Source organism: Candoia aspera, chromosome 7 (assembly GCF_035149785.1).
Source record: "Candoia aspera isolate rCanAsp1 chromosome 7, rCanAsp1.hap2, whole genome shotgun sequence".
In the NCBI taxonomy this organism is placed as follows: Eukaryota; Metazoa; Chordata; class Lepidosauria; order Squamata; family Boidae; genus Candoia; species Candoia aspera.
This window is the reverse complement of record NC_086159.1, coordinates 11,016,889-11,042,376: the sequence shown is the minus strand read 5'-3', so window position 1 is coordinate 11,042,376 and position 25,488 is coordinate 11,016,889. Positions and strand designations below refer to the sequence as shown.

General features: G+C 41.2%; 1 protein-coding gene across 1 annotated transcript in view; it reads left to right on the top strand.

Moving 5' to 3' along the window:
• The window catches only part of BCAT1 (branched chain amino acid transaminase 1), a 53,843-nt gene extending 45,584 nt beyond the window's left edge, over nucleotides 1-8,259 (top strand). The window contains exons 8-11 of the mRNA XM_063308481.1: nucleotides 2,585-2,670; nucleotides 3,962-4,102; nucleotides 5,714-5,788; nucleotides 7,652-8,259. Coding sequence (XP_063164551.1) covers nucleotides 2,585-2,670; nucleotides 3,962-4,102; nucleotides 5,714-5,788; nucleotides 7,652-7,693 — 344 coding nt within the window. The 3' untranslated portion in view covers nucleotides 7,694-8,259. The remainder of the gene's footprint in view (nucleotides 1-2,584; nucleotides 2,671-3,961; nucleotides 4,103-5,713; nucleotides 5,789-7,651) is intronic.
• The last annotated feature ends 17,229 nt before the right edge of the window (nucleotides 8,260-25,488 follow it).

Sequence of the window (25,488 nt, the reverse complement as noted above, 5' to 3'; positions counted from 1 at the left end):
ACTTAGCAATGGAAATTCCAGTCCCAATTACCATTGTTACCTGAGGTCTACCTTTAGTGGGAAGTAGAATCAGGATAGATATTAGAAGCAATTTCCCAATCTAGCCTATAACAGAAGTATTTCTTGATGATGTCCCATCCTGTCAGCCTTCCCAGGTAGACCAGACAGGCAACATGACCAGATGAGCTAATTGTACTTTACTGTAAGGCTACATTAACCGAATCTGGCAAGTCTGAAAGTACAGATCTCCCACCATCTCCTTTACAGCCAGAGAAGCAAGGGAAGGTCCCTTCTGAGCCTCTTTCTCCACCCATTACGCAGCTGCGGGCTAAGCCCTCTCTTATCTGACCATTCCCTAGGCAGCATCTCTTTGCCCTGTCTCTTAAGGCCTTTCTCACATACCATTACACATCCAAATAGTAAACCATTTTGACCCTGTTTAGCTTTTGGAGATCAGCCAAGTCACCTAGATCCTGCCACCTGCCCCGGCCATTTTCTGTTGAAGCACACTTATTTCTGTTTTGTTCATTTACATTTACATGCAGATAAGGAAATGTGACAATCTCTTTCTACTGCATGCTTCCTTTTTTGTGCCCTCTGAGCCTTCTCCCCCCATTCCAATCCCCTTTAACCTTTTCGTTGTTTTTAATTACAGGCATACCTCGGAGATATTGCGCGTTCAGTTCCAGACCACTATGTTGTTGTTGTTGTTTATTCGTTTAGTCGCTTCCGACTCTTCGTGACTTCATGGACCAGCCCACGCCAGAGCTTCCTGTCGGTCGTCAACACCCCCAGCTCCCCCAGGGACGAGTCCGTCCCCTCTAGAATATCATCCATCCATCTTGCCCTTGGTCGGCCCCTCTTCCTTTTGCCTTCCACTCTCCCTAGCATCAGCATCTTCTCCAGGGTGTCCTGTCTTCTCATTATGTGGCCAAAGTATTTCAGTTTTGCCTTTAATATCATTCCCTCAAGTGAGCAGTCTGGCTTTATTTCCTGGAGGATGGACTGGTTGGATCTTCTTGCAGTCCAAGGCACTCTCAGAATTTTCCTCCAACACCACAGTTCAAAAGCATCTATCTTCCTTCGCTCAGCCTTCCTTATGGTCCAGCTCTCGCAGCCATATGTTACTACAGGGAACACCATTGCTTTAACTATGCGGGCCTTTGTTGTCAGTGTGATGTCTCTGCTCTTAACTATTTTATCGAGATTTGTCATTGCGCTTCTTCCAAGGATTAAGCGTCTTCTGATTTCCTGACTGCAGTCAGCATCTGCAGTAATCTTTGCGCCTAGGAATACAAAGTCTTTCACTGCTTCTACATTTTCTCCCTCTATGTGCCAGTTATCAATCAAGCTGGTTGCCATAATCTTGGTTTTTTTGAGGTTTAGCTGCAAACCAGCTTTTGCACTTTCTTCTTTCACCTTCATCATAAGGCTCCTCAGTTCCTCTTCACTTTCAGCCATCAAAGTGGTATCATCTGCATATCTGAGATTGTTAATGTTTCTTCCAGACCACTATAATAAAGCGAATATTGCACTAAAGCGAGTCACATGAACCTTTTGGTTTCCCAGTGCATATAAAAGTTATGTTTATGCTATACTGTAGTTTATTAAGTGTGCAATAGCATTTTGTCTAAAAAATCAATGTATATACCTTAATTGGAAAATACTTCATTGCTAAAAAATGCTAATCATCATCTGAGCCTTTTGCTGTTGGAAAAATGGCACTGACAGACTTGCTCAATGCAGGTTGCCGCAAACTTTCCATTTGAAAAAAAATGCAATATCTGCAAAGCGCAGTAAAATGAAGGGCAATAAAACGAGGTATGCCTGTATACTGTTTTTCTTGGTTATCAGTTGTACGCTGCCCAGAGCCACAACTGTCCAAGTTGGGTGGCCATAGAAATGCTTAAATAAATAAGTAAACAATTAACAATGTGAGGATCCTTCTGAACTGTCTGAAGAGCAGGTGGCAACTGTGGCCAAGTGGGCCTTTGCACAGGTTCATCTTGTGTGCCAGTTGTATGCTTTCTTCAACTGGGAGACCCTTCAGATGGTCATTCATGTCCTGGTCAAATCACAATTTAACTACTGCAATGCACTCGACATGGGGCTGCCCTTGAAGACCATCTAGTTGTTATCTCAACTGACTTTCACCCATGAATGGTTGACCCTGTAGGTATTGGTCAGCAAAACATATGAGGGTATGCCTCCCCAAATAAGCCATAGGATGATGCAATATAAAGGCCTTCACATAACATGCTAAGATAATGGCTGGGTTCTTAAAACATATTGAACCACAAACTACCCAACCCTATTTTAACCTAGTCTAGCATTTTGTACAAATCTGGATATAGTGTCTTCTAAAAGATAAGAGTTTATTTTCCCTCATTCATCTCCCCTCCAAGGAATAAGAGGGAAAATTCTTCAGAACAGTAAATACTGAAACCCATTAGGTGACATCCATCCATAGCAGAGCAATGTCTTAGGATATTTTTTCAAGAACCACTTCTTATAGCGCTGTAACTATTATTTTCATATGGTTGTGCAATCCTTTATACTGAAGTGTCCTGCTTTGTATTGACAGAAGATGAGCTGGCAACCCCACCTCTAGATGGCATCATTCTTCCTGGTGTGACAAGGCAAAGCATTTTGGATCTGGCACGCAAGTGGGTAGGTATCTGCTCCGATAGTTTTGATCTTTCTATGTGCTACCTAGGTTGGGATTTTCCAATAGCAGCGCTATTTGGCTATCCTACTTTTTCCAAACCCTGAGTCAGCTTGCAATGGAATTTCTATTCAGCTGCCAGACTAGCTTGCAACTTCTTGCTTTGGTTGAGAAGGTGTCCCCAAATTCAGCATTTGGATGAGAATGTAGACTCATATATTAATAGTTGACTCAGTAATTGCAAAGGAAAAAATAGACAAATAGTTCTGCTGGGTCAGAAAAGGCCCATCCTTGGTAGCATTGGTTCTCCTAATGGCCAATCAGATTCCTCAGCTGTACTTGTCCCTCTTCTGACATGATTTCCTTGCAACTGATATTTGAAGGCATGTGGCCCCGCACCTGGAAGTAACGTTGAGTCTTCAAAACTAATAGCTCTTGATGAACCTGTGATCCTGAATTTGTCCATTCTCCTTTTAAAATAACCCAAGTTAGTGGCCACCATCTGGTCTTCTGGTAATATTTGCAAGTTAATCATGTGCTGCAATATGACAAAATCACAGTTCTATCTTAACTGACCCTTACTGGGTGATCTTATAGCAACTATATTGACATAACCAAGTCCTGCCCTGCCTGTTTGATCGTGCAAAGGATTGCTTATAAAGATGTTGTCACGTTTTACTCAGATTATTACCTGAATTCAAAGGATAGCAGACAAAGACACAGCTCTTTGATAAGCCAGTGTTATTAGAGGTACTAAAAAAGCCATGATTGATAGATGATAGTTGATCAGACATGAGATTCAAACATTATGCCTGTTTTTCCCCACTTGTATGCCCTAACAGGCAGAAACCAGTTTATAGTTTGCCCAGAAAGCAATACTGATTAGTCTATGTAGTCACTAGAAGTAAAGTTCAACTTGAAATTGGCTTTCCTTTTAGCCCAGCTAGGTGGCAGCATCTGTATGGGTATATTTCAAAAAGCTGAGCAGGGTTGAACCTGGTTAGTACTCAGATGGGGACCACCAAGGAATGCCTGGGCTAAATTGGGAAGTTGAAGAAACCTCTCAGAAGAAGGCAGTGACAAATCACTGCTATGTTGAAAACTCCTCTTTTGTACTGAAAACTGCTGTATTGAAAGCTACATGGATGTCTCCTTGGAGTCTTCAAGAACTGACCTTACTTAAAAGAAAGTTTACCTTTTATAGACATAAACTCTTTGCATTTTAAACAACAAAAGAGTCTTAGCTATGGACAAATATGGTTCCTAGAGCTGTTTGCCTATCTTTTTTTTTTCCAGGGAGAATTTAAAGTATCAGAGCGATACATTACTATGAGTGATCTCACAACTGCGTTGAAGGAAAAAAAAGTGAAGGAGATGTTTGGGGCTGGGACAGCTTGCGTTGTATGTCCTGTTTCAACAGTACTGTACCTGGGTGAGGTAAGAGCCAGTGTTCTGGAGATCCAGATTTGTTACTACCAGCCAATGCACATGTTACATGTGAATGTGGCCCTTAAGTTTGAAACCAAGGCCAGTAACAATAACGAAATTTTATTACAATCATTGGTGAGCAGAAGATAATGTAAAACTATAAGATAAGCATCACTGATGCTCTGTATAAGAACTATAGGATAGAAATGATATTAATATTAAGACTTTTCTGTGATGTAATATAGTACAATATTAGTTAATATATAAAATACCTGTGTGTTGGGTTAAGAAGAATAAAAGATATTAAAGTTTACCTGGTAATAAAATAAAAGCTTGTGATAAAACATAAGAATAGCAACCAAAAGGCTAAATAACTGGAGATAATAAATAATGCTACAAGTGAAGGGTTATGACCTTTATCTGATCTGACACCAAATGAAATTTTATTTAGTCACAGTCCAGAACAAAATATGAAATAACAGTATAATAATAGCATCAATAATAAAAAAATGAGAGAAATTGTGGTGCGGCAGTAAAATTTAACTGCCCTAACTAGTCCACAGCTCAAGTAATCATTAATTATTCTAATTACTAATTTTGCATGCTAATAATTTAGATTTAACCACAGAGTGTATTATTTTAGGGTCTTTGTCTAATAAAAGATATTGATGTTTTATTTATCAAGGGGCTCAAGGAATGACTTGAGTAGAGAGTTTCTAAAATTTCTATAAGAGTTGCAGTACAGCAGGACTCAGGGCAAAGAGTCAGTGTCCTCAGATCATGTAGACTGATCTTTTCAATCATAGCAATGAAAGTGTCCTAACAGTCAGGAACCACGCTGAGACGAGGAGTAGGTCTCTAGTGTTTATTGCTGCTACATAAGACCGAAAATCCTAACAAACTGAAGAAGTGTGGGAAAACCCAGACAGATAAACCCCAAAGTCAAGGCAGGTCTGATCTGTCTCTCTTTGAATGGCTGCTTAATTCCTCAGTACTACGCATGCGTTTTCCCCACTGGATAGGGGCCCCCTCCTGCTCACCATCAGTGCTCATGACAGAAAGGCTGTTTGATATTTAGCTGATTACTGATTATGTGCCATCAAGTTGTTGCTGACTCTCAGCAACCACATGGGTAGATCTTCTCCATGACAGTCTTTCTCTAACCTGGTCCTTCAGGTGTTCCAATGATGCACCCATTGCAGCTGTAATTGGGTCCATCCACCTTGTTGCTGACCTAGATATCTTGCTGAAATCATGGGCAGTCTCAGGGAGAGGATGCTCCACGGTGTCATGCCTGGCATCATTTCTCCCCTTACCCTCCCTGCAGATGCCGTGATGTAATTTGTGTCAGTCTAATAAAATGTCTACAGCAGTTTGATTTTATTCTTGGGAATGAATTTTATGTTCGTGTGACAATTAAATAATGATCTCTTGTCTGCTTTGCTTCGCTTCTACAGAATTCGTTTTGCAATGAATTAGCTGTATCCCAAACGGGTGAATTTTTTTTTCCCACTGTTGGGCTTTCATTGATTTTTCTGTTTCTGAACCTTTTGTAATTCCTCAGGACATCCAATTTTCTAGACACCTTTATATTTTGATTTAACTTTTCTTTTCTTCTAGAATTTGCTCATTCCAACCATGGAGAATGGACCTCAAATAGCAACCCGTTTCTGGAACCAGCTAAGTGATATCCAAGTAAGGATCTCACATGTTTTCTATGAGAAATGTATGAATGTTGAATAGCTCAATTATTTCCTAGCATCCTGACAGAAACGCAGTATACCCTATACTTGGTGAAGTTAATTCAATCATGCTTTTTGTGAATGAAAGGCTATAACATGGAAAACAATGCTATCAATGGCTACTAATCATGAGGGAAGTATATTACCTCTAACAACAGAAGGACTATACCTCTGAATTCTGCATGCTGAAGAACAAGACTGGAAAATTGTTACTGCACTCATATCCATAGACATCTGGTTGGCCACCAGGGGAATAGAATGTCTACGAGGTAGCGTTTATTTGCTCCACTAGGTCAAGCCAAGGCCCATCTTAGCCCAGCATTTCAATTGTCACAGTAGGCAACCAGAGGCATCTGGGATGCTCCCAAGCAGGAGATGGAGACCTGTCCCTCTCCCACCGTTATTCACCTGCATATTATTTTTGGAGGGATGTTGTCTCCAACCCAGGTGTAATATGAAGTCTTCAAGACTGATAGCCTTGCTTCCATGAATTTATCCAATCCCCTTTTGTAACCAGCCACGTTACTGGTTACACCTTATTTGTGGCAATGATTTCCACAGGTTTTTGGCTCTTATTATATTCCAATGGCCCATACTGTGTTGGAATACAGTGGTATCTGCAGCAAACTGAAATTATGCCATCATGCAAATAATGTCATGACATACTTGCATCCCAGCATTTGTTGCAAGTTCATAAGTCACTGCATTTGTGTGATGACATTGTTACCCATGTTGTGATTTCATCCCACCCCACAAATGCCCATGTTGTAATATGTTCTGGCAGAAATCTCTTCTCTCACAATAGTATATATCAGCTTTCTCCTGCCTGGTCACTTCTTGATGTGTTGGAACCACATTTGCCAAAATTCCAAGCCCTGTGGCATCCTTTTAGCTAAGCTGATTAAGAATGATGGGAACTACAGTTTCAACACAGTGGAGGGTGCCATGCTGGGAAGATTGCCCTACATCATTTGCATCTGGAAACCTGTAACATCCAAGATAGGCATAATAGGAAGCCCATTTCCCAACTTGGTAATTCTCCATGCTCTGATTGATATCGATCTTTTAGATTCCCATGCAAATTTTCTAAGGTCTTCTGATCCATTGAGGGTTGTCCCAGATTCCCTCCAGAATGCTTACCTTGGCTTATATTTCCCCTCTGAAAATGCTTAGGACTCGACCTGATTTAAATGGAATGCTGAGTAAGGGGGAAACTCAAACCTGTTGCTTGGCAAACAAAGTAGATGGTGGAGTGAAGCAAAGAACAATGATGGAAATAGCTTGGAGAGGACTAGGAGGCCCAGGGCTACACAGTTTTTTCCATACCAAGGGACAACCATGGGCAACATGCTGGGCTCACCCTCAATAATTAGTAGGAGTGACAGAACAAAAATATTTTCCTTTTGTTTAATTTACATTTGCTTCAAATTAAATATAGTTAACATAACTGTCCCCCAGGGAAGTATTTAATACTCTCACTCTTCAGTTACATGCAACATGCCCATGTGGTAACAACTTTTAGAAGTCTCTTGGGGGGAGCATCCAAAACTCTGGGCAGCCAAATGCAGCTCTGGGGCTTTGGGAATGTACATCTTCTGTACATCACTGTCTCATCCTCTTCATCAGCACTTTTAACAGACAACAATATTCAGAGCTTTCAGAGGCTCTAAAATGGTCTACCTGTTGAGGCTTACAAGAACTCCATATTTTTCAAGGAAGAGGTACCTGGTGAGTTTCTTGGTTGGATAAAGACTTGAACCTCAAATGCCATGGTTCCCCATGCAGGTTCTCCTAATGCCCTTTGTTTGTGTTTCAGTATGGAAGAGAAGACAGCGAATGGACAATCGTGGTGTCATGAATGTGAAGGGCAAGAATGTTTCAGCCTTCTTCAGGCACAAGAAAGCAGGCTGAAATACCACCTGAATGATGACCAGGTTTACTGTAGCTCTGTGTAGAGTAGTCTGTGTATTATCACTTTGTTCCTGAGCTGGGGAGTTGTGTCCACATGCCAGGAAGTGAATCTTAGGGCTATCATATCTAGGCTTCAAACATCAAGATGATCACTAAATAGCAGTAAAAAGCTTTCTTTCTGCATCTCTTTGCTGCTATGTAGTGGTCCAGCAGATTTTTGCAGGCCACGTAAGGTAACCCTAGTGAACACATTTTGATTCTCTTCTGTGATTTTGGTCTAGAATAGAAATCCATCTTCTGGTGGAGGTGCTAGATGTCAGCAATAGAGACTTTCCTAACAGATCCCTTGGTGTCCTGTATATCCTTGGTACAGTGGACAACTGTGTTTAGAAGTTCTTCAACTGCTCTTCATTGCAAGCCAAATACTCTTGGTCTTATGTAACTTTTTAACCAGATTGTTACATGACTATTTGCCAAATGACTGAGAGTAAACCTTTCACTATCTCCTTCTCATCTGCAACCTTAGAAAATTAAAGATTTATTTTTCATAAGACAGGTGGATATATAAATATTTTGCCATCTCTTGATTTTTCGCCCCTTTAGGACATTTGTCCTGATTCACAGAACTTTGAAGAATCCCAAGTTTTGATTACTGTCTAGAACCACATCTCATAGATGATGATTTTCCAAAATGGGAGAGATTGGGTCTGATTTCTCTGATGCCTACAGGAATTTTTTCCTCTCACTATTAAGTGACTTCTACCACTGCCAAGCTGTGGAAGGTTCTGTGAAGTGAGTTGTTTCAAGGCAGAATGAGGGTTCTGTTGGTTGATGGTTCAGCCATCTGCAACATTTTGAGCAAGGCGGGTTTTGGAGAGTTGCCAGATACCTGATTATGGCACAGTCGGCCATGCTTGAAATCCTTTAGAAAAGACAGTTCTTTGTAGCTTCTACAATCCTGTCATTGTCTCAGCTTGTTCTTGGAGGCATTGGCTTTGAAATCTCATCCTCCCCTGAATGTCATTCACACAACCTTGAAATCCATGACACCACAAAGATCAGATGTGTTAGAAAAGATACCTGATTTTCTAAAAAAGCTTTAATAACCTACTGTATCAAAATATATTAAACAAGATGTTACTCAAGTATCTTGAGATATTGGAAGGCATCTAAATCAAGTGTGGGCAGACCCTAAGTTTACAAGATCTACTCTGGTCTCTCTCTCTCTTTTTTCAGTAGATCTTCCAAGATCCATAAAACTAGAGCCAGTTATAAAATAATGGTCTGGAGTAAGGAAACCACACTGAAACATATTGCTTTAGTTGATTTTAACTTTTGCCTTCTATGAATATAGTCATCTACTAAATACAGTTTTTAGGTCTTGGTTCAATGCCTTTTGAGTGTGAGCTTTAAGACATCTCTTGCCAAAGAGGTTACATACAACACTGTTCAGCACACTCACATTTCTTGGACCAAATATTTCTTGAGTTAATCTTAATGTCGCTTGATGGGACAGCTGTTTAATTATTCTGGCAAGATTGCCAAGATAGTCCTTTTTTTTTTGCTATGACACTCACAGGGACTAATAAAATTCACTCCCTCCCCCATAAAGAGGGAGGGGCACGATTTGGGAAACATCTAACTGCTTCTTTTTAAAAAGAACCTACCTCTACTTAGTGATTGATGAAGGCTGAGACTATGTCCAACTTTTGTTTCTTTCCCTGTGGCCTCATAGATATCTAAAATGTTCAGGAGAAAGCATGTGGCAAGGCTTTACCAATTCAAGATGCAGGTAATGGTGATGAGCAGATAATTTGCACGCATTCCACTTACTGTCAACAGTTGCCTGACTGTGATCACAAGGAGAAGGCCGGTTGTAGTCGTCTCCCTTATGCGTACGCAAGAGCTTTTTAGTGCCCAAAAGTATTCATTCAGTCTCATCATGCCCCTCTGCATGCTGAAATGAGGAGACACGTTCAACAGGATCATATCAAATGTTCTTTCTAGAACATTTTAATTGGATCTTAAGCAAAATCTGTTATATGGATTTTTTAGGTTTTGATCCAATAATCTTACTTATAAAAAAACAGATCCAGCTCCGTGTTGCAGTAGCATTTCCCACCACCACCTTAGTGCAAAGCAAAACTTCATATTGTATTACTTCACACTACATTAGTGACAAGGGCCTTCCAGAAAGATTTCAATATCTTAAAAACATTATCCCTTAATTGAAGACCAGTTGAAGCTGATGATGCCAGAAAGAGTTCTGTTTAGAACCGTTTTCTCCAGGGTGGTTTCTCCAGGTGTCCTGAGATTCCAATTCCAAGGTTTTTCAGGCAATAGGAATTCTGAGTCGGAGTTCCTACAATTCAAGGCCACCAGGATGGGGTAAGAGCGGTCTTAGAATACACCAGTGTTTCTCAGCCTGGGCAACTGGAAGATGTGTGACTTCATCTCCCAGAATTCCCCAGCCAGCATGTTGACTGTGGAATTCTGGGAGTTGAAGTCCACACATCTTCAAGTTGCCCAGGTTGAGCAGCTTTGGAATAGACACAATAAGCACAAACTGTTTCCCACTGATGGTAGATGTAGCACCCTGTATTTCTTCTTGCCCCTTGAATTCGTATTGTGCTCCTATCCTTGTTAAGTTCTGTTCCAGTTATTGCTAGCTATCATTGGTGGCGTGCAGAGCTCCGCCTCCCCTTTCCTTTGTCTGTTGGCCATAATATTAACTGGGATGCTCACAGCTCTGATCTCGAGTAAAGCTGCTACTGGACCAGGACCATCATCGTAACAGAAGAGTGCCTTTTGATGAGAGCGCAACAGTGTGTGTCCGTGTTGAGAGCTTGACTAGCTGAGGCCAAAACCATAGAGTAAATGTTTGGCAGGGACAGGATCTCAGAAGACTGGTTGCTTCTGTTTCCCTGCAAAAAAGGATACGCAAGAGGGCAGCATTTAACCTTTTCCTTCCCTCTATTTCCTTCCTGCAATTTTCCTCCCCCAGTTACTTTTTTCCCAGTCAAGTGAGAAAACCAGATGGAAAGAAGGGGATTCGGAAAGAAAGGAGCAGGCAGGAAAATACTGTAATTGTGTTTTTTTTTCCTCCAATGTGTTACCTTTCTTACTAAAGTAGTGGCTTGAGTCCCCATGTCCCCCTTGCATGTGCCACTGAGCACCCAGCTCTCATCAAGATGAATTTTCTTTAGCAACTTCATCATACTTAAAGAATCTCCCTTGGCAAGGACATTGGAAGAAAATGTTCCCCACCTGTAGGGTGTGATGGTGTTCTAGAGTCGCCATTCCTGAAAACTACATGAAGTGTTCTGGAACAACTTGCCTCAAGGGAGTGCCTGCTTGCCAGTTTGCGTGTAGTTTGAATGCCCCCTGCCGCTCAGTGTTGGATTTGGGATATTGAAAACTGCAGGAAGCAAAAATGAAGCGCTCAGAATCCTAGGAAGATTCTCCTTCCTCGACAAAGCATTCAGCTCCAAACCACTTGTAAAATGTTCAAACCAACCCACTGCACGCTTGCAAGGGGATAATGTCAACTTCAAAACATTTTGTGTATCTCTTGTTGCAAACCTGCATGATTTACCTCTGTTGCTCTGTGGCCATAGAGCTTAAATTGGAATGCACTGTTGTGTCCTTGAGATCCTCTATGAAAATGGATCCACCCTATATGAGGTGTGTTTTGTTTGTCTTTCAGCCTGTAATTGCTCAAGGGCCTGGTTTTTAAAAGGTCTTTTCTTAAATGTACAGGAAGTTACTCAGACCAGCAAGAGTATTTTGATATTGCGTGACAATCCTATGAAAAAAATAAAATAAAAATTAGACCTTCGCTGTCATCTGTGTTTCCAATCTTTGTGTAAGAGCAGAAGAGTTTGCACCAGCCAGAAAAAGTTCACAGGAGCACCATTAAGTTAAGTAAATTGCACCCATCTGCATGAAAAACCAGGAATATAATTGTAGAGGCAGATCTCTTAGAAAGGTTTCAAGATTTTTAAGGGCGCTTCAACTCCTTCAAATTTTCACAGTGCAAATAGGGTCCAGATTTAGCACCTCTTCTGCTCAGATACTTTTGGATCGCTGAATATTTTTCAGATCCTTGTCCTGGCAAGTGAAGAGGTAACAGGTAGGTAGGTAGGAAGATAAGAGGTTGTCTATTACAGTGTTTCACGACCTCAGCAACTTTAAGATGTGCAGACTTCAGCTCCCAGAATCCCCCAGCAGTTGAAGTCCATACATCTCAAAGGTACTGAGGTTGAGAAACACTGGCCTATTGTATAGGAGTCAAAGGTACCACATGCTTTTTTTTAATCAAGCAAAAGCTTGATGGTTTTCTTTGATGCAATTTGTATTTTGTTTTATCTGTTTAAATTTTAGCTATTTTTGTGTGTGAAAAAATAAAATCTAAAAGTCAAAGACTACATTTCAGTGACTGCTATACAATCGGAAGAAAGTAACATTGAGTTCAACAGAGCTCACCTCAAGTATTGCTGTAATTCTCTATTTTATTAGTGAGTAATTCACTAATTTTATTACTGAGTTTATTTGCTTGAGATGTTTGTATTCCATGATGAAATTATTACACAAATGAACACTTCCTTTATTTAAACAATCAAGTTATAAGTCATGCATAAAATACCTTTATAGAAAGAACCTCAAATAGAGCTTTGTAATTATAAATGGAAAATCAGATTATAATGAACTTCATTTCCCATCTTACAAGAAAGCTCAGTACAAGGAAAAATGCAGTGAAAACAAAGAATGACAATAAGGCTTTTTTTTTTAATGCATCTGTTAAAACCTTTTAGGAGTGCTAGGAGTGGCACATCAGATAGGTCCCCAAAGTGAATGACAGGTCATCAAAGGACACAAAAAATGGAACTAGCATGGCTTTTTGGAGAGAGAGTTTCAGAATTTGGGAATAGTCACTGAAAAAGCCTATCGTTTAACCAGCCCCAGTGAGTAATGTGGCTGCATCATTAGGTACAAAAGGAGAGCTGCTAGTTCAACAAGAACATTTGCCCTTCAAGCCTGTCCCCCCTGGTTTCTCAAAGATCACAGAAACGGCCTCTGAGATTGCATCTGCAAGCTCTTTCCAGAGTTCCAGATATAATTAGTCTGGTCCTGGAGAACAAAACCCATTCATGGTGCTATCTGCTCCCTAATCCTCTCCATTCGCCTTGGGTTGCTGCTTCTTTCTTCTGTTAATTGTTTTAGTTAAGAAGATCGTTTCCTTCCACTTGTACTCCCACACAGTTGGTATTTAGGATGTACGTTTTATGGAGTTTCCTTGAGGAGATGGACAGTGGAGGGGTTATGAGGAGATCTTGTACTTTAAAGCATTCTTCTCAACAGGTTACAGCACCTGGCTGCCTTGGAAGCTGAGCAGGATCAAGTCTAGTTAATATGTGGATGGGAAACCTCCAGAGAACTCTATGGCTGTAGGGTAGACTGTGAAGTTGAAAAGACATCTTAGAAGAAGGTAATGGCTTACCACCTCCACATGATCGTGAAGAAAGCTACCAGATGTACTGTATCCATGAACTCATCAGGAGTTGGTTTGGCCCCTAGGATAATTTGCTTATGTCATTTAAAAGCATTTACCAATATCACTGCTATTGGAAATGCTTTCAAGACTGGTCTCCCAGTTTGGCTGACATATACTGCCTTCACCTCAAGTCAGGAACTTCCCAATTCTGTGCATATACCATTCCCATCCTCAATTAGATCTGGGGAATGGAGGGTGATAGGCGGATACTGTGTTGACTAATGCCAGGCAGACCAATTTTCAACATTCTCTGCCAGTTCTCCTTCAGTCGGATGAAAGAAAAAAGTGTTTTCTATTCCTTTTTTTCTCCTCAAGGAGAAAATAATTTGGGTGGTGGTCTCATTGGTGGAACAGAGTAGCTGTACTTGTGTAGTTATGAGGTAGTCAAGGGGTATGTGTGAGTGGCTGTGAATGTCTTCTTTCGCTATGCATTTATTGCTCCACTGGCCAGCAGTTTTCCCAGCCTCCCATACGTCAGTTACATTCCAGGATGGGACAATCCTCCTGTGGAGCCTTTCCAGACTAGGAAATCAAGGCAGCTGGAAAGTCTTCAGAGTTATAATAATAATCCCTGAAATACAACACACCAGACATTACTATTACTGGAAAAAAAAATGTGGCTGATAGATAGAGGAATGCCAGGAGATAGTTGAACTGTAGAAAGCAAATGGAAATAGTAACAAAATATTAGGATGGACAAATTGAAATGGAGTCTCTTTGGAGGAAAAAGTCATCTATAATACCAACAGCAATCAGAGGTCTTGGAGCCATATGAAAGCGATTTGCCAGATTTCTGAAAGTTTTAAATGTACCTTTTAAATTTAAATCTTAAATTTGCTTGATACCGCTGACCTTGCAAAACCCACCTTTTCTTGGAACTTCCTACAGACTATGACAATATCTCCATAATCCCTGGGCTCCTGGTTAGAACAGGAACCTTCAGAAAATTCCCAGGCTAAAAACTGTGATATTCATTGGGCGAATCCTCCTCCTCTTCCTCATGCCACCATTAAACCAACTCAGAAACATCGCCGAGAGAAATTCTAAAGCAACAGTGAAGCACCTTTAGAATGAACATAGGAAAACAAGAGCCTCATTTCTAGGAGAAATAAGTATTTGGGAAACCATAAAGCAGATTTCCGCAGACTAGTTTTGACTTTTGGAAGATGCCCCTCAAGGGGGTAGCCTCTTTCCCATGAGCAAAAAATCCTCTGTAGCTAAACTCAGTGAATGTAACAGCCTCAGCAAAGGAATCTGCCCTATTGCTAAGTTAGAGAGGTCTCTTCTGACAGAGAGCATTTCTGCAGAGACTTAGGCAAGGATCTATTTCAGCCTTACAATAACTTGATATCCCTTCATCTAGAGCACCCAGGTATCAAACATTTCTATATAAATTGAATAAATAAATTTCTTGCTACAACCTAGGAAGGGTGCACAAGGACTCAATTCAGAAATTTGATGGCAATGCTGTAGTACCTCTGAATCAAATCGACTTCTGAGATCATGCAAAAGCCCCCCCTTTTGCTCCCAAATCAAATGGAGAGTCAGATTTGAAAGTCTGAATCAGATCAATTTCTCAGAATCAATTGGATTATTCAAATTAAATCAACCTGATTTTTCACAGTTTTAGGAACCAGCTGTCCCACCATCATATTACAGTCCATCCACGCCTGCTGAAACTTCTGCTGAAGATCAGCCTGTTGTCTCTGATAGGGTGGGTTTTCCCAATGCTAATTCCCGTAATAAATCTAGTTCTCCCTAAATGACAGTAACACAATTTGAGATATTAGGCTCTATTGTCCCCCCCTCCCCCCTCCCTGCTTCAGCAGAAACCACAGAATTCCCCAGGCTAATAATGGATTGTAAAAGAACATCTGTGCATCTTTTCTTCCCTTGTGCACTATTTGTTTAATTGTGGTGGATTAACATAGCAAGGGGATGGTACATCATAACTAGGCAATTATCCATTCTTCATCGCTTAGTTATGGTTGTGCTAATTGGTCGTTTAACACGTAAGATAGGCTAGCATTAGGAATGTTTGGGGCTGTTCAAAGAAGAAATCAACAAATTAATATTGTTGTATGATATTTGCATAATTGGCTGCAATTATTTAATGTTTAATTGGGTTGATCAAATGTGATTCAACCCCTCTCACGTCTGGGTGCCTTTGGGTGGGTGTGTAGATATGTGATTCGCAAGGTGGGGTGGGGGAGTTTGAAACAATAACAATTGATTTCAATGTGCCCGTACAGGAACAATTCTCCTCCCTCCCTTGGATCCTTCTGGTAATGTGCTTCCACTGACGGTTATCTCAAGCAGAGGCATAGGAAATAACACCTTAATTCAGAGGTACATAATCTACAGACTGATGAGAATTCATCTCTTGCCCCACACAGGATCCCCCCTGATTCTGCTACCAAATTTCAATGATATTAGCCCATCTTGTTATCACGACCAGCTCTTCTGCTCCTCTCACACTTACACTGTGATGGTCATAAATGTGAACCGGTTGCCAAGCACCCAAATTGTGATCATGTGACTGCGGGGACACTGCAACGGCTGTAAGTGTGAGAACCAGTCATAAGTCCGTTTTTTCAGCACTGTTGTAAGTCCAAACCATCACTAAACCAATGGTTGTTAAGTGAGGACTATCTGTAATTTCATTCTGTGGCAGCTCACTTTCTGTGCTGACTTCTCTTGTCCCCACTACCTTATAATCATCCTCTCCCCCTCCCCCTCCCCCTCCCCCTCCCTTTATGCAAACTACAATTGAATTGCTTTCTCTTACCCTGAACCGGCTACCTCCTCATGGTCTCTGTCCATCCCAAGTGCAAATCCTATATAAAAATAGTAGCATTTCATTAAAGTAACTTTATTTCTGTCCTGCTTTCAAAGCTTTTCAATGTGGCCTCACCCCTCCTGGGGTGAAGTCTTGGCCCCCCATGCTTGTGGCCCCTGATACCCAATTTCAAGGCTGTGGTGGTCTTCAGCCCAACAAATGTTGGTACCCCTAGCTTAACATACTGCTTGAGTGCAGCTCCAAAGATTCAAAAATTATGTTAGCAATGGCAAGTGGATCGTGTTGGAGAAATGTCTCCCAAAAGTTCTTTATTAACAGGGATCAGACACTGTCTTTCACTTAGTGTTACATTCTCTATTATAGTACCGGAGGCAGCAGAGGCTAAACCGATAAGGGGCAGGGATGTAACCCCGTTATATAGACTTATGCTAATTACAATATACAACAGTTCAACAAAGGCTGTACTCTTCGAATAAAAGTTACTATCGATGTATTACTTTCTCTACATGTTACATTCTTGTGGCCTTGTTTCCCAGAGCGATTCCCATCTCTAATTATAATTAAACACCTTCTTGCGTCTAAACATATTTATGGCTGAGTGGAGAGTTTACCCTTCCTGGGAAAGCAGGTGAGAACGGGACAATTTACCTGCCTTAACTGATGCCATTTTTCTTTCTTTTTTACTTCAATCTGAAATGTAGGAAATGTTCTGCTTCCACTTTTCCAGGGAAAACCTTTTCTGGTGACCCAGTTCATAGTGAAGGAAGATGCTTTATGTGGAATCAGATCATTGGTCTATTTAATTTGGTACTGCTGGGTTAAAATGATCCCAATATTTCAAGCACAATGTTTTCCTAATTCTAGCTGGAACTCACAGTTTGTTTTATTGATACATACACACAAATTTCTTCTCTATTGCAATGGTCCAAAGCATACACTTCTGCTTAAAAATTGGCAGAAGTTCCTTGCTCTGTCCACATCTGTATCCCCAGAATAATTCGGAGTGGCTCCTGGATCTTCATCTGACTATGACCATTATTGTAAGGTAAGAAACCCATGAAATCTATAGTATAAGCTTAAAATACTCATCATCAAATTTAAAAATGTGAAAGAAACCCTCCAAAGCCAAGGAAAAATGGGACCCCAGCTATTTTCCTTTAGCACTTCATGCATCTCTCAGTCTACCTTCCCCCAAGTTGAATCATAATTAATAATAATTTACAATAATAATCTCCAGGATATTCCAATATCACAAAAATGGTTTGATCCTGGCTTGTTTGGACTAAAAGTCCAATTATAAAGAAGTGTACTTTCTAAAAAAAAATTAAAATGCCAAGAGTGTAGGAGATCATAACTTTGGAAGCAAGGGGAAAAAAACCCACCCTTTCCTGCATCCCAGATGAGCAGGCATTTGTGGCCTGATGAGAGCTTCAGAAGGGCATCTTGTAGAGCTGAACGTCCAGACTGTTTCATGATAGGACAAGGGGTCCCTTAGCCAGATCTTAACTTGTTTAAGACTTTTATGGTTAAACAATAACATGAACTGATTCTAAAAGAACAGTTTTTGGTAACCAAAGGAGCCCACAAATTGTAGTTTCATCCTAAGAAGGGCTTGTAGTTTAACCTACTCTGCCCTTCATTTTCAACCAAGCTGACTGCCAACAAAGGATTCTAAAACTGGTTTGTTTAAACAGAACCAGAAGTTGCATTAAATGACCATTCTGCCTTTGGAATAATGAGAAAGCTAAGTTCCTCCAACCACATTTCTCAATGTTGATTGCAGTCCTTATCCTCATACATATACACACACACAAAGCTAGGTTTATTCTTCCAGCCCAGCTATCAAAGATTTGCCTACTTTGGTGCAAGGGAATTGTTGGTATAAACTTTCCCCAACTTCGTGGCCTCCAGAACAGTTAGGACTACTACTCTAAGAATGTGCATGCTGATTGTGAATTCTGGGAATTGTAGTCCAACACATCTGGAAAATACTGAGTTAGAGGAGCTTGTTGTAGAGATTCAGTGCATCTTTCTTGGGCTTCACTGTGGCACTGGTGGACCACAACTATCAACTCCCAAATATTGAAAAGTCTTATTTTAATTCACTTGGCTGGAAGATTCTGCAACATGTCAGAGTTACTCCTGAAATTCTTGGTATCCCTGTAAAGAAGAAAATAAACTGAAAAGCTCAGCTCTTTAGTAAAGTCCTTGCTTTTATAAGTGCTGAAACGAATAGACTCCTTTTTAACAAAGAGATGAACATATAAAAATCATACAGAAACAGATGGTAGAGAGAAGTGATTGGGCAAAGGGAAGGGAAATGCTACCTTGTTCTTCTTTCTAAAAGTTTTGGAGAAGTACAATTAACTATTCCTAACAGGGTCATTGCACAGAAACCATCTGGCGTAGAAAGGAGCCCTTTCATATTTGTATGTCTAAAAGAGCTGTAATAATTGTATGGTGCTGGCACGAGAAACCCCGGCTGTTGCTCACACTTTCCAAATCATATCTGTAATTATGCAGTGTTGTCTTGTCTCCAATAAAACAGTTTAATGGACACCTGTTTTGTGGTCTGGATACGACATAGACATTGTGGGATGCATTTTTTTACATTTATGATGTATTATTTCAGCATATTAACAATTTCTGCAGGAAGGGACAGCACGTTAAACTAAAGCTCACCAATGCCTAGTTTGCACAGGGAAAGGAAGGCATTAGCCAAGCTGGCTTCATGATGAGGAGGCCCTTAACTAAGTGCACCCCATGGGTTTATTTTCAATTTCCCCAAATACACCATGGGGTCTGCCATTTCAATTATTTGCAATGTTGCAGAGCAATTCTACGCTGGTTGCCCCATCCTCCTTGCATGAGGCCAGCAAAGCAAATGTCAGCCCTCTGGATCATGCTGATACCACTCTTCGGCTGTCTGCATGTCAGATTGCAGGTGGAAGAGTCTTGTTTTGAGTGTTTTTCCCCCCCTTTATAAAAAGAAATAAGCTTAAAACAAATAGGAAAGTTCTGCTGGTTGCAGAAAAGTCCTAACGTAACTCTATGCTTGCCAAACTGTTTGGCCTTGGTGGCCATCCAAACATTTGTGGAAGTCCACATTTAACTTTAGGGGTGAGCCAAGTGTAAGTCAGCCTCGATCCTATTTGAATTTGCAAATCTGATCAGTCAATTTGATCCAGATCTTTTAACTGATCTGGAAAAAATATCAGTTATGCAAGTACAAATGTCCATTGGATCTGAATATTTCAAAATTGGTTTGCAAGCAAACTAAGTGTTTGGTCTAATTCCCATAAGGAATGGCTCTTTCACCTGAAGTGTAAGTGGATGTCCTACCTTTGTACCCTCTCCAGGTGTCTGCAGCTACCTCGGCTTCCCCCGATTCCATTAAAAGCCCAAAGGAAGATCTCAAGTTCCCAATAAGAAACTGAAAATAGCAAGTGACAGATACCAAGAAATAGACAACTTACTCCAACAAGTGTTAGATGATTACTTGACAATGGAGGTCTGAAAAGGGGAGTAGTAAAGGTGAGCAAATCGCTGTTGGAAGTGAGAATGGTTCCTTGGTTGGCCTACACAATATCTGGGTTTGCATAACACATTACACAAGATTAAACTGGGGAAGGAGAGTTTTTCCATTCTGTGTGTCATTATTTTAATAGATGTGAATCAGGCAGTCACTGAAAGCCATCGTATGCTTTGTTTGGGCATGGCAGATTTTTGGATCACAGTAACCAAGTTTTGTTAACCCAGTTCAGCATGAAGCATGTTGTGTGAGCATACCTATAGTCTTTTGATTCATAGCACTAACAACCAAAGATTATGGTGGATAGATTATGAAATTTTCCCTTTCGGATCATTTCTTTAAAAGACTTCTAGTGACTTATTGCAAAAATTTCAAGCCAGTGTGAACTCTGGGAGTGAGAAAATGCAATACTACAGGGAAAGCAACCTGGTGCTCTCAAGATGTTTTGAATCGATGATGATGGTTACATGTCACCAAGTCATTCTTGACTCTTAGTGACCACATCAATAGATTTTCCCCATGACTTTCTGTTCCTAACCTGGTCCTCTGGTTCTTCCAATGGTGCACTCATCACCACTGTAACTGAGTCTTTTTCCTTCCACTTTTCCCAGGACTATGGACTTCTCTCAGAATTTTATGGCTTGCCTGGATAGAAATACATCGATTGATTGATTGATTGATTGATTGATTATGCACCATCAAGTCAGTGTCAACTCTTAGCGACCACATAGAGTAGATAGATTTTCTCCATGATGGTCTTCCCTAACATGGTCTTTCAGCTCTTCCAATGTCATCCCTCTTGCCACTATAACTGAGTCCATCCACCTTGCTCCTGGTTTGCCTCTTCTTCTCTTTCCCAGCATTAGAGCCTTTTCCAGAGAGCTACATCTTGAGTTTGGGGAGAGTCAGACAGCTGAAACTTATAACGGCAAGGATCCTAAAGGTAATAGGTTGGGGAAAGCTGTTGTAACAGCATCACTAGGGTTGTTAGGTAAAGGTAAAGGTTTCCCTTGACGTAAAGTCCAGTCGTGTCCGACTCTAGGGGGTGGTGCTCATCTCCATTCCAAAGCCGAAGAGCCGGCGTTTGTCCGAAGACACTTCCCATGGTCATGTGGCCGGCATGACTCACAGAACGCCGTTACCTTCCCGCCGAAGCGGTACCTATTGATCTACTCACATTTGCATGTTTTCGAACTGCTAGGTGAGCAGGAGCTGGGACGAGCAACGGGAGCTCACTCCGCCGCGCGGCACCTCCCACTGTGTTGGATTTCAACTTCCATGTTCTACTAATCTACGTGAAGTCCTGTTTATTCACCAATGAACTGTAGTAATTCCCAGTAATCATTACAGCATCTCAGCTGTCTCCATACTGGTATCCAAACTGGGAGTCCATCCCTTTTAGTTATTGTGATAATATGTTATCTAGTGTCAATCCTTATAACAATAATGTAAGGAAAATCAATATTATTATGCCTTTGCACTCAGGCATGGGTAGAGGCTGAATCTCTGAGGAAACTAGTTTGCCTAAGGCCACCTGTTGAATTTTTGGCTGGATGAATTAGTGAGTTCCCAATTTATGGCTTAGACTCTTAATCACCACCAGGGTATCTGCAAGAGGAGAGCCAAACTCTGCAAGATAGCAGGTGTGGCATTATGATCCAATGTGAGGCATGGACCATGACATCATACCTACCCCCTTGCAGATGTTGACTCCCCCTGCCATTAGACCATCTCAAGTGATACAACACCATCCCTTGCAAAAGATGAAATTGTAACTCTAGCTACGCTTTGGTAATTTATCCAAGCGCCTGTGTGGTATGGAGGTTAAGACTTTGGACTAGGACCAGAGAAAATGGAGGCCGAGCCTACTTTTCACCATGGAAACTCAATGGGTGACTTGGGGCCAGTCCCCCTCTGTCAATCCAACCCACCTGCCATGCTTGCCCTTGTGTAAATAAAATGAAAGGAGATCCCCATACTACCACCCTTGAGCTCTTGTGGAAAATCAGGATGTCAATCCAATAAGTAAATAAGTGAGTTGTTTCAAGATAGTGATGCCCAGTCAGTCTGACAACAGCTTCACAATTTTTGAAGTGGATTTGTTTGTCATGGAAAATTAGAATTTTAGAGACCCAGGGTGATGTAGTGGTTAAAATGTTGGACTGGCAGTGGGGAGACCCAGGTTCTGTCTTGAGGAAAGACACTGGTGAATTCTACATCTTGGCCATCATTTATGGTAAAGGGCCTCTTAAAAACCCATGCTTGACATCTACTTAAAGCCAGAACTATCTCCAACCCTTTCTCCTGCCGCCTAGTTGCAGAAACCACAGCTACGCTAGTCGAAACTGAACATTGTCTCTCCGTTATATTGTAATATTAGTTCTAATACTTAGTAATATATAACTCATAGGACCAGAATCAATGAATTAATATTAATGGTTAACATTAATCACTCCTTAAGTTCTACCACCAAGTTCATCATTCCATTCCTTTATTCATTTAATTATTATTTGGATTTGAGCCTTCATTGTGAAATAATATGAATATGGAAATCAGGGGTATCTTTAGGGAGGGTCAGAAAAGTCAAGATGGCAGATGCTACTGCGTGATCATAGCCCAACCCTTTTATTTACATGCATTGCAACATTAAAGGAGGGAGGGCTTCAATCACGTAGTTGTGGCTATGGCCGTCAACTCGACCCTTTTTTTTACCTTTTCCCTCAAGGCCTCTGGTTGCAATGCTACTAGCAAGAGGGGAAACAGTAATCTTGCCTAAAGCAGGATTGGTGGGGGAGAAAAGTTAAAAGTAATTCCCTTCTCTTGCAATTTGTCCAAAGTCTCATGTGTCCTGCAGAAGACATATGTGGCTTTACTACCTCATTCTCAGGATGCTGGACCATTCCTTTCCAACTTCTCTTAGCGACATTTTTGAGACTCCTTTATTATTGAAGGTGGTGCAGACTGCAGCCGCTGGCAACCTTTTTGTTACAACACAGCTGTACATTTTCTGAAGACATGTGCCAATCTGAAGAAGTCCCATGGGAAGAGTGACGTTCCAAAGTCCTCCCTTGGGATTTAATGGAAAGGTAGAAAAGTAGGAAGGGTATAGTCCATGGGAACCTCTGTTGAACAGTGAAAGACAGGACATTCCTACACGTAGTCTGGTCGCCTTATCAGAAGAGAAATACAAGGATACCTCCCTCCGTGCTTGAGAACATCTCTTTTCCTTTGAAAGAAAGTTCAAAATCACCTTCGTTTTCATGCAAGTGACTAAGCATTGGAAGGAAAAACACAGGAGACTTTTTCTTATGGCACTAGTTAAAACTCTCCCTTGATCAGAAACCCTGGGGGAGGGGCTTTAGTTTCCTTCCCTGCCCTCTTTCCAGGTAAGGTCACAATTTCCTCCCTGCCACCTAAAAGTAGGAAACAACACTCCTCATCCAAACTGGTCGTAGAATGAGGCTGATCTCCCACAAATGTTGAGGCAAATCGCAAGGTCATGGGTTAGTCTCACATGGAGGAGGGAGTTGGCTTATTCTCTATTGCCCCAGAGGCAAGAGCAGAATCAATGAACTAAAATGACAAGGAGGTTCAGGCTACACATCTTCTTGACTATCGGCTGTCAGCCAGTGCAACTGGCTGCCATGTGACATGGTGAGTTCTCCATTGTAGAAATCTCCAAAGACAGGACCTCTTTCAGAGATCCTCCACTGAGCAATGCTTGGCCTAGATGACCTCGGTGTTCACTTTCAACTCTGTGATTCTAAGAATGTATATATTTGTAAGAACAAGTGTGGTGTCAGTTGTATATTGAATGCACATTGTCACCTTGCTCTCTGGAGGGAGGATTAAAGAGCTGTATCAAGGCTGCACGTGGCCCCAAACCATAGTTTACACCCCTTCTGACCTTGCCAGGGTTTGATGAAAAACAGTAAAACTATTTTTACTGCAATCCAAGGCATCTGTCACAGCCCTGATGATTTTGCATACCCATACTTTGCCAGCTGCAACCCTTAGCCTTCCCCCAAACTCCCCTCTCCCCAGTTTGGGCTAGAGCAGTGTTTCTCAACCTTAGCAACTTTAAGATCTGTGGACTTCAGGGAATTCTGGGAGTTGAAGTCCACACATCTTAAAGTTGCTGCGGTTGAGCTAGAGGATGTGATGAATGTCCCATACTTGATTGCACCACAGATAAGGTGCTTTCAGTTTCCAAAACATTGGTAAAAATGCAAATATCAACTCAAGATCAGCTCACCTTTGATTCTGCTGATCCAGGGTCTCTCTGCCTTTCAGCATACTTACAAGGCGATCTGACTCCTTTAGAAGCCAGTCTGTGTCAGGCCAGATAGTTTCATTAAGATTGTTTCAGGAATGAAACAGTAGATGGAGCCTAACTCCCATGTTTCCAGCATTAGCAGGGAAGTGGCATTTTGAAATCCAGGTTTCTAGGACAACTAAGTAATAACTGAAGTGGACAAACTGTATGTAAAAGTGAGAATTGGCAAGGGCAAGAGGTTTCAATCAGCTGGAGGAACTTAAGGCAAGAGTCCTTGGATCCAGGCAAAGCCTAACTCATCCCAGTGGACGTCAATGGGGCAAGTTAGGCATGAAAAATGTCATTGGTGTCAATGGGAATCTAGCTCTTAAAAGTTAAGTGCCATCTTGCCATTTCCCTCCTCCTTCAGTTGTCTCACTGGGCAATATAAAGATTGGCACCTTGGTCAAAGCATTGCTTCAGAACCTGCTGAGAAAGATGTGCTCAGGTCAGCTTAAATCCAATGCTGTATCGATTCACTTACTCTAATTTTGTTTCCCCACATTTCTTGCAAATTAAAGCATCCACAATGATGTACAGTTTGGTGTGAGGTGTAGGGGCATAGAGGGCATGGTGGTGACATAGTGACATCATCAGTAGAGGTAGGGCTGACATTTTCAGCCTTTCTCTTTCCCTTGGGTGGAAGGATGAATCCAAATCAGTGTGTCAAGACACTTAATTCTTCTGTTTCAGGACTTGGTTTGTCTTTGTCAGAGGAAACACTGATTTCATTAAAATCACCTTTTTGCAAGCTAAATGTCAGAAATGTGAACTTGTTGGGCTTTGGGGCCAAAATTGCTTTAAATGGCCTGGTATGGCTCATGGATTGCCTACCTCAATATAGTAATGATTCCTCAATTGATTCTTTTCAGCCAAAAAGATTTCAGATAAATAGAGCTAGGAAAGATCTTAATTACGGACTCTGGAAATGTGCCACCTGCCAGAGTAGATTACTTTGGACTAGATAAACTGAAGGATCTGATTCAACATCCACTGCCATTTTATTTATTTAGGTATGTCAACAGTGGTGCCTTTTGGAGATCCCTCAAGCCTCTCTCTGTTAATAATGTGTAGGTCTGCCTACAAGCCCTCTTCTTGCAAACATGCTATCAACCTGCATGATGACAATGGAATTGACCACCCTAATTTGATTTCTCTAGAAATTATCTCCTGCTGGGAGAAAGGACCCAGCTGGTGTTGCTTAGCCTCCTACCTCCTTCTTGGAATCGTTAAGTAGCCATGCGTTCAATTCAGCAGCTGTTAGGAGTTCTTCAGTGGTTTGGCGAATACCTCTTGAGTGGCCTCTGTGCAAGAATGGACTCCAGATCCCTCTGCCTCTTAACATGCAAATCTTATTTGCTAAGAGAGAAAGAGAAGCCACTTTTCATGACCCATTTTGCTAATAAACAGAAAGAACTAGGAGCTTCTGCAAAGTGTTGCAGTGTGGCGTATTTTGGAACCATCTGCCAGCCATGTCCTTTTCCATTCCGTTCTTTCTATGCCCCCATTTTCTTCTTTTCCAGCAATTAGCCAGCATAACA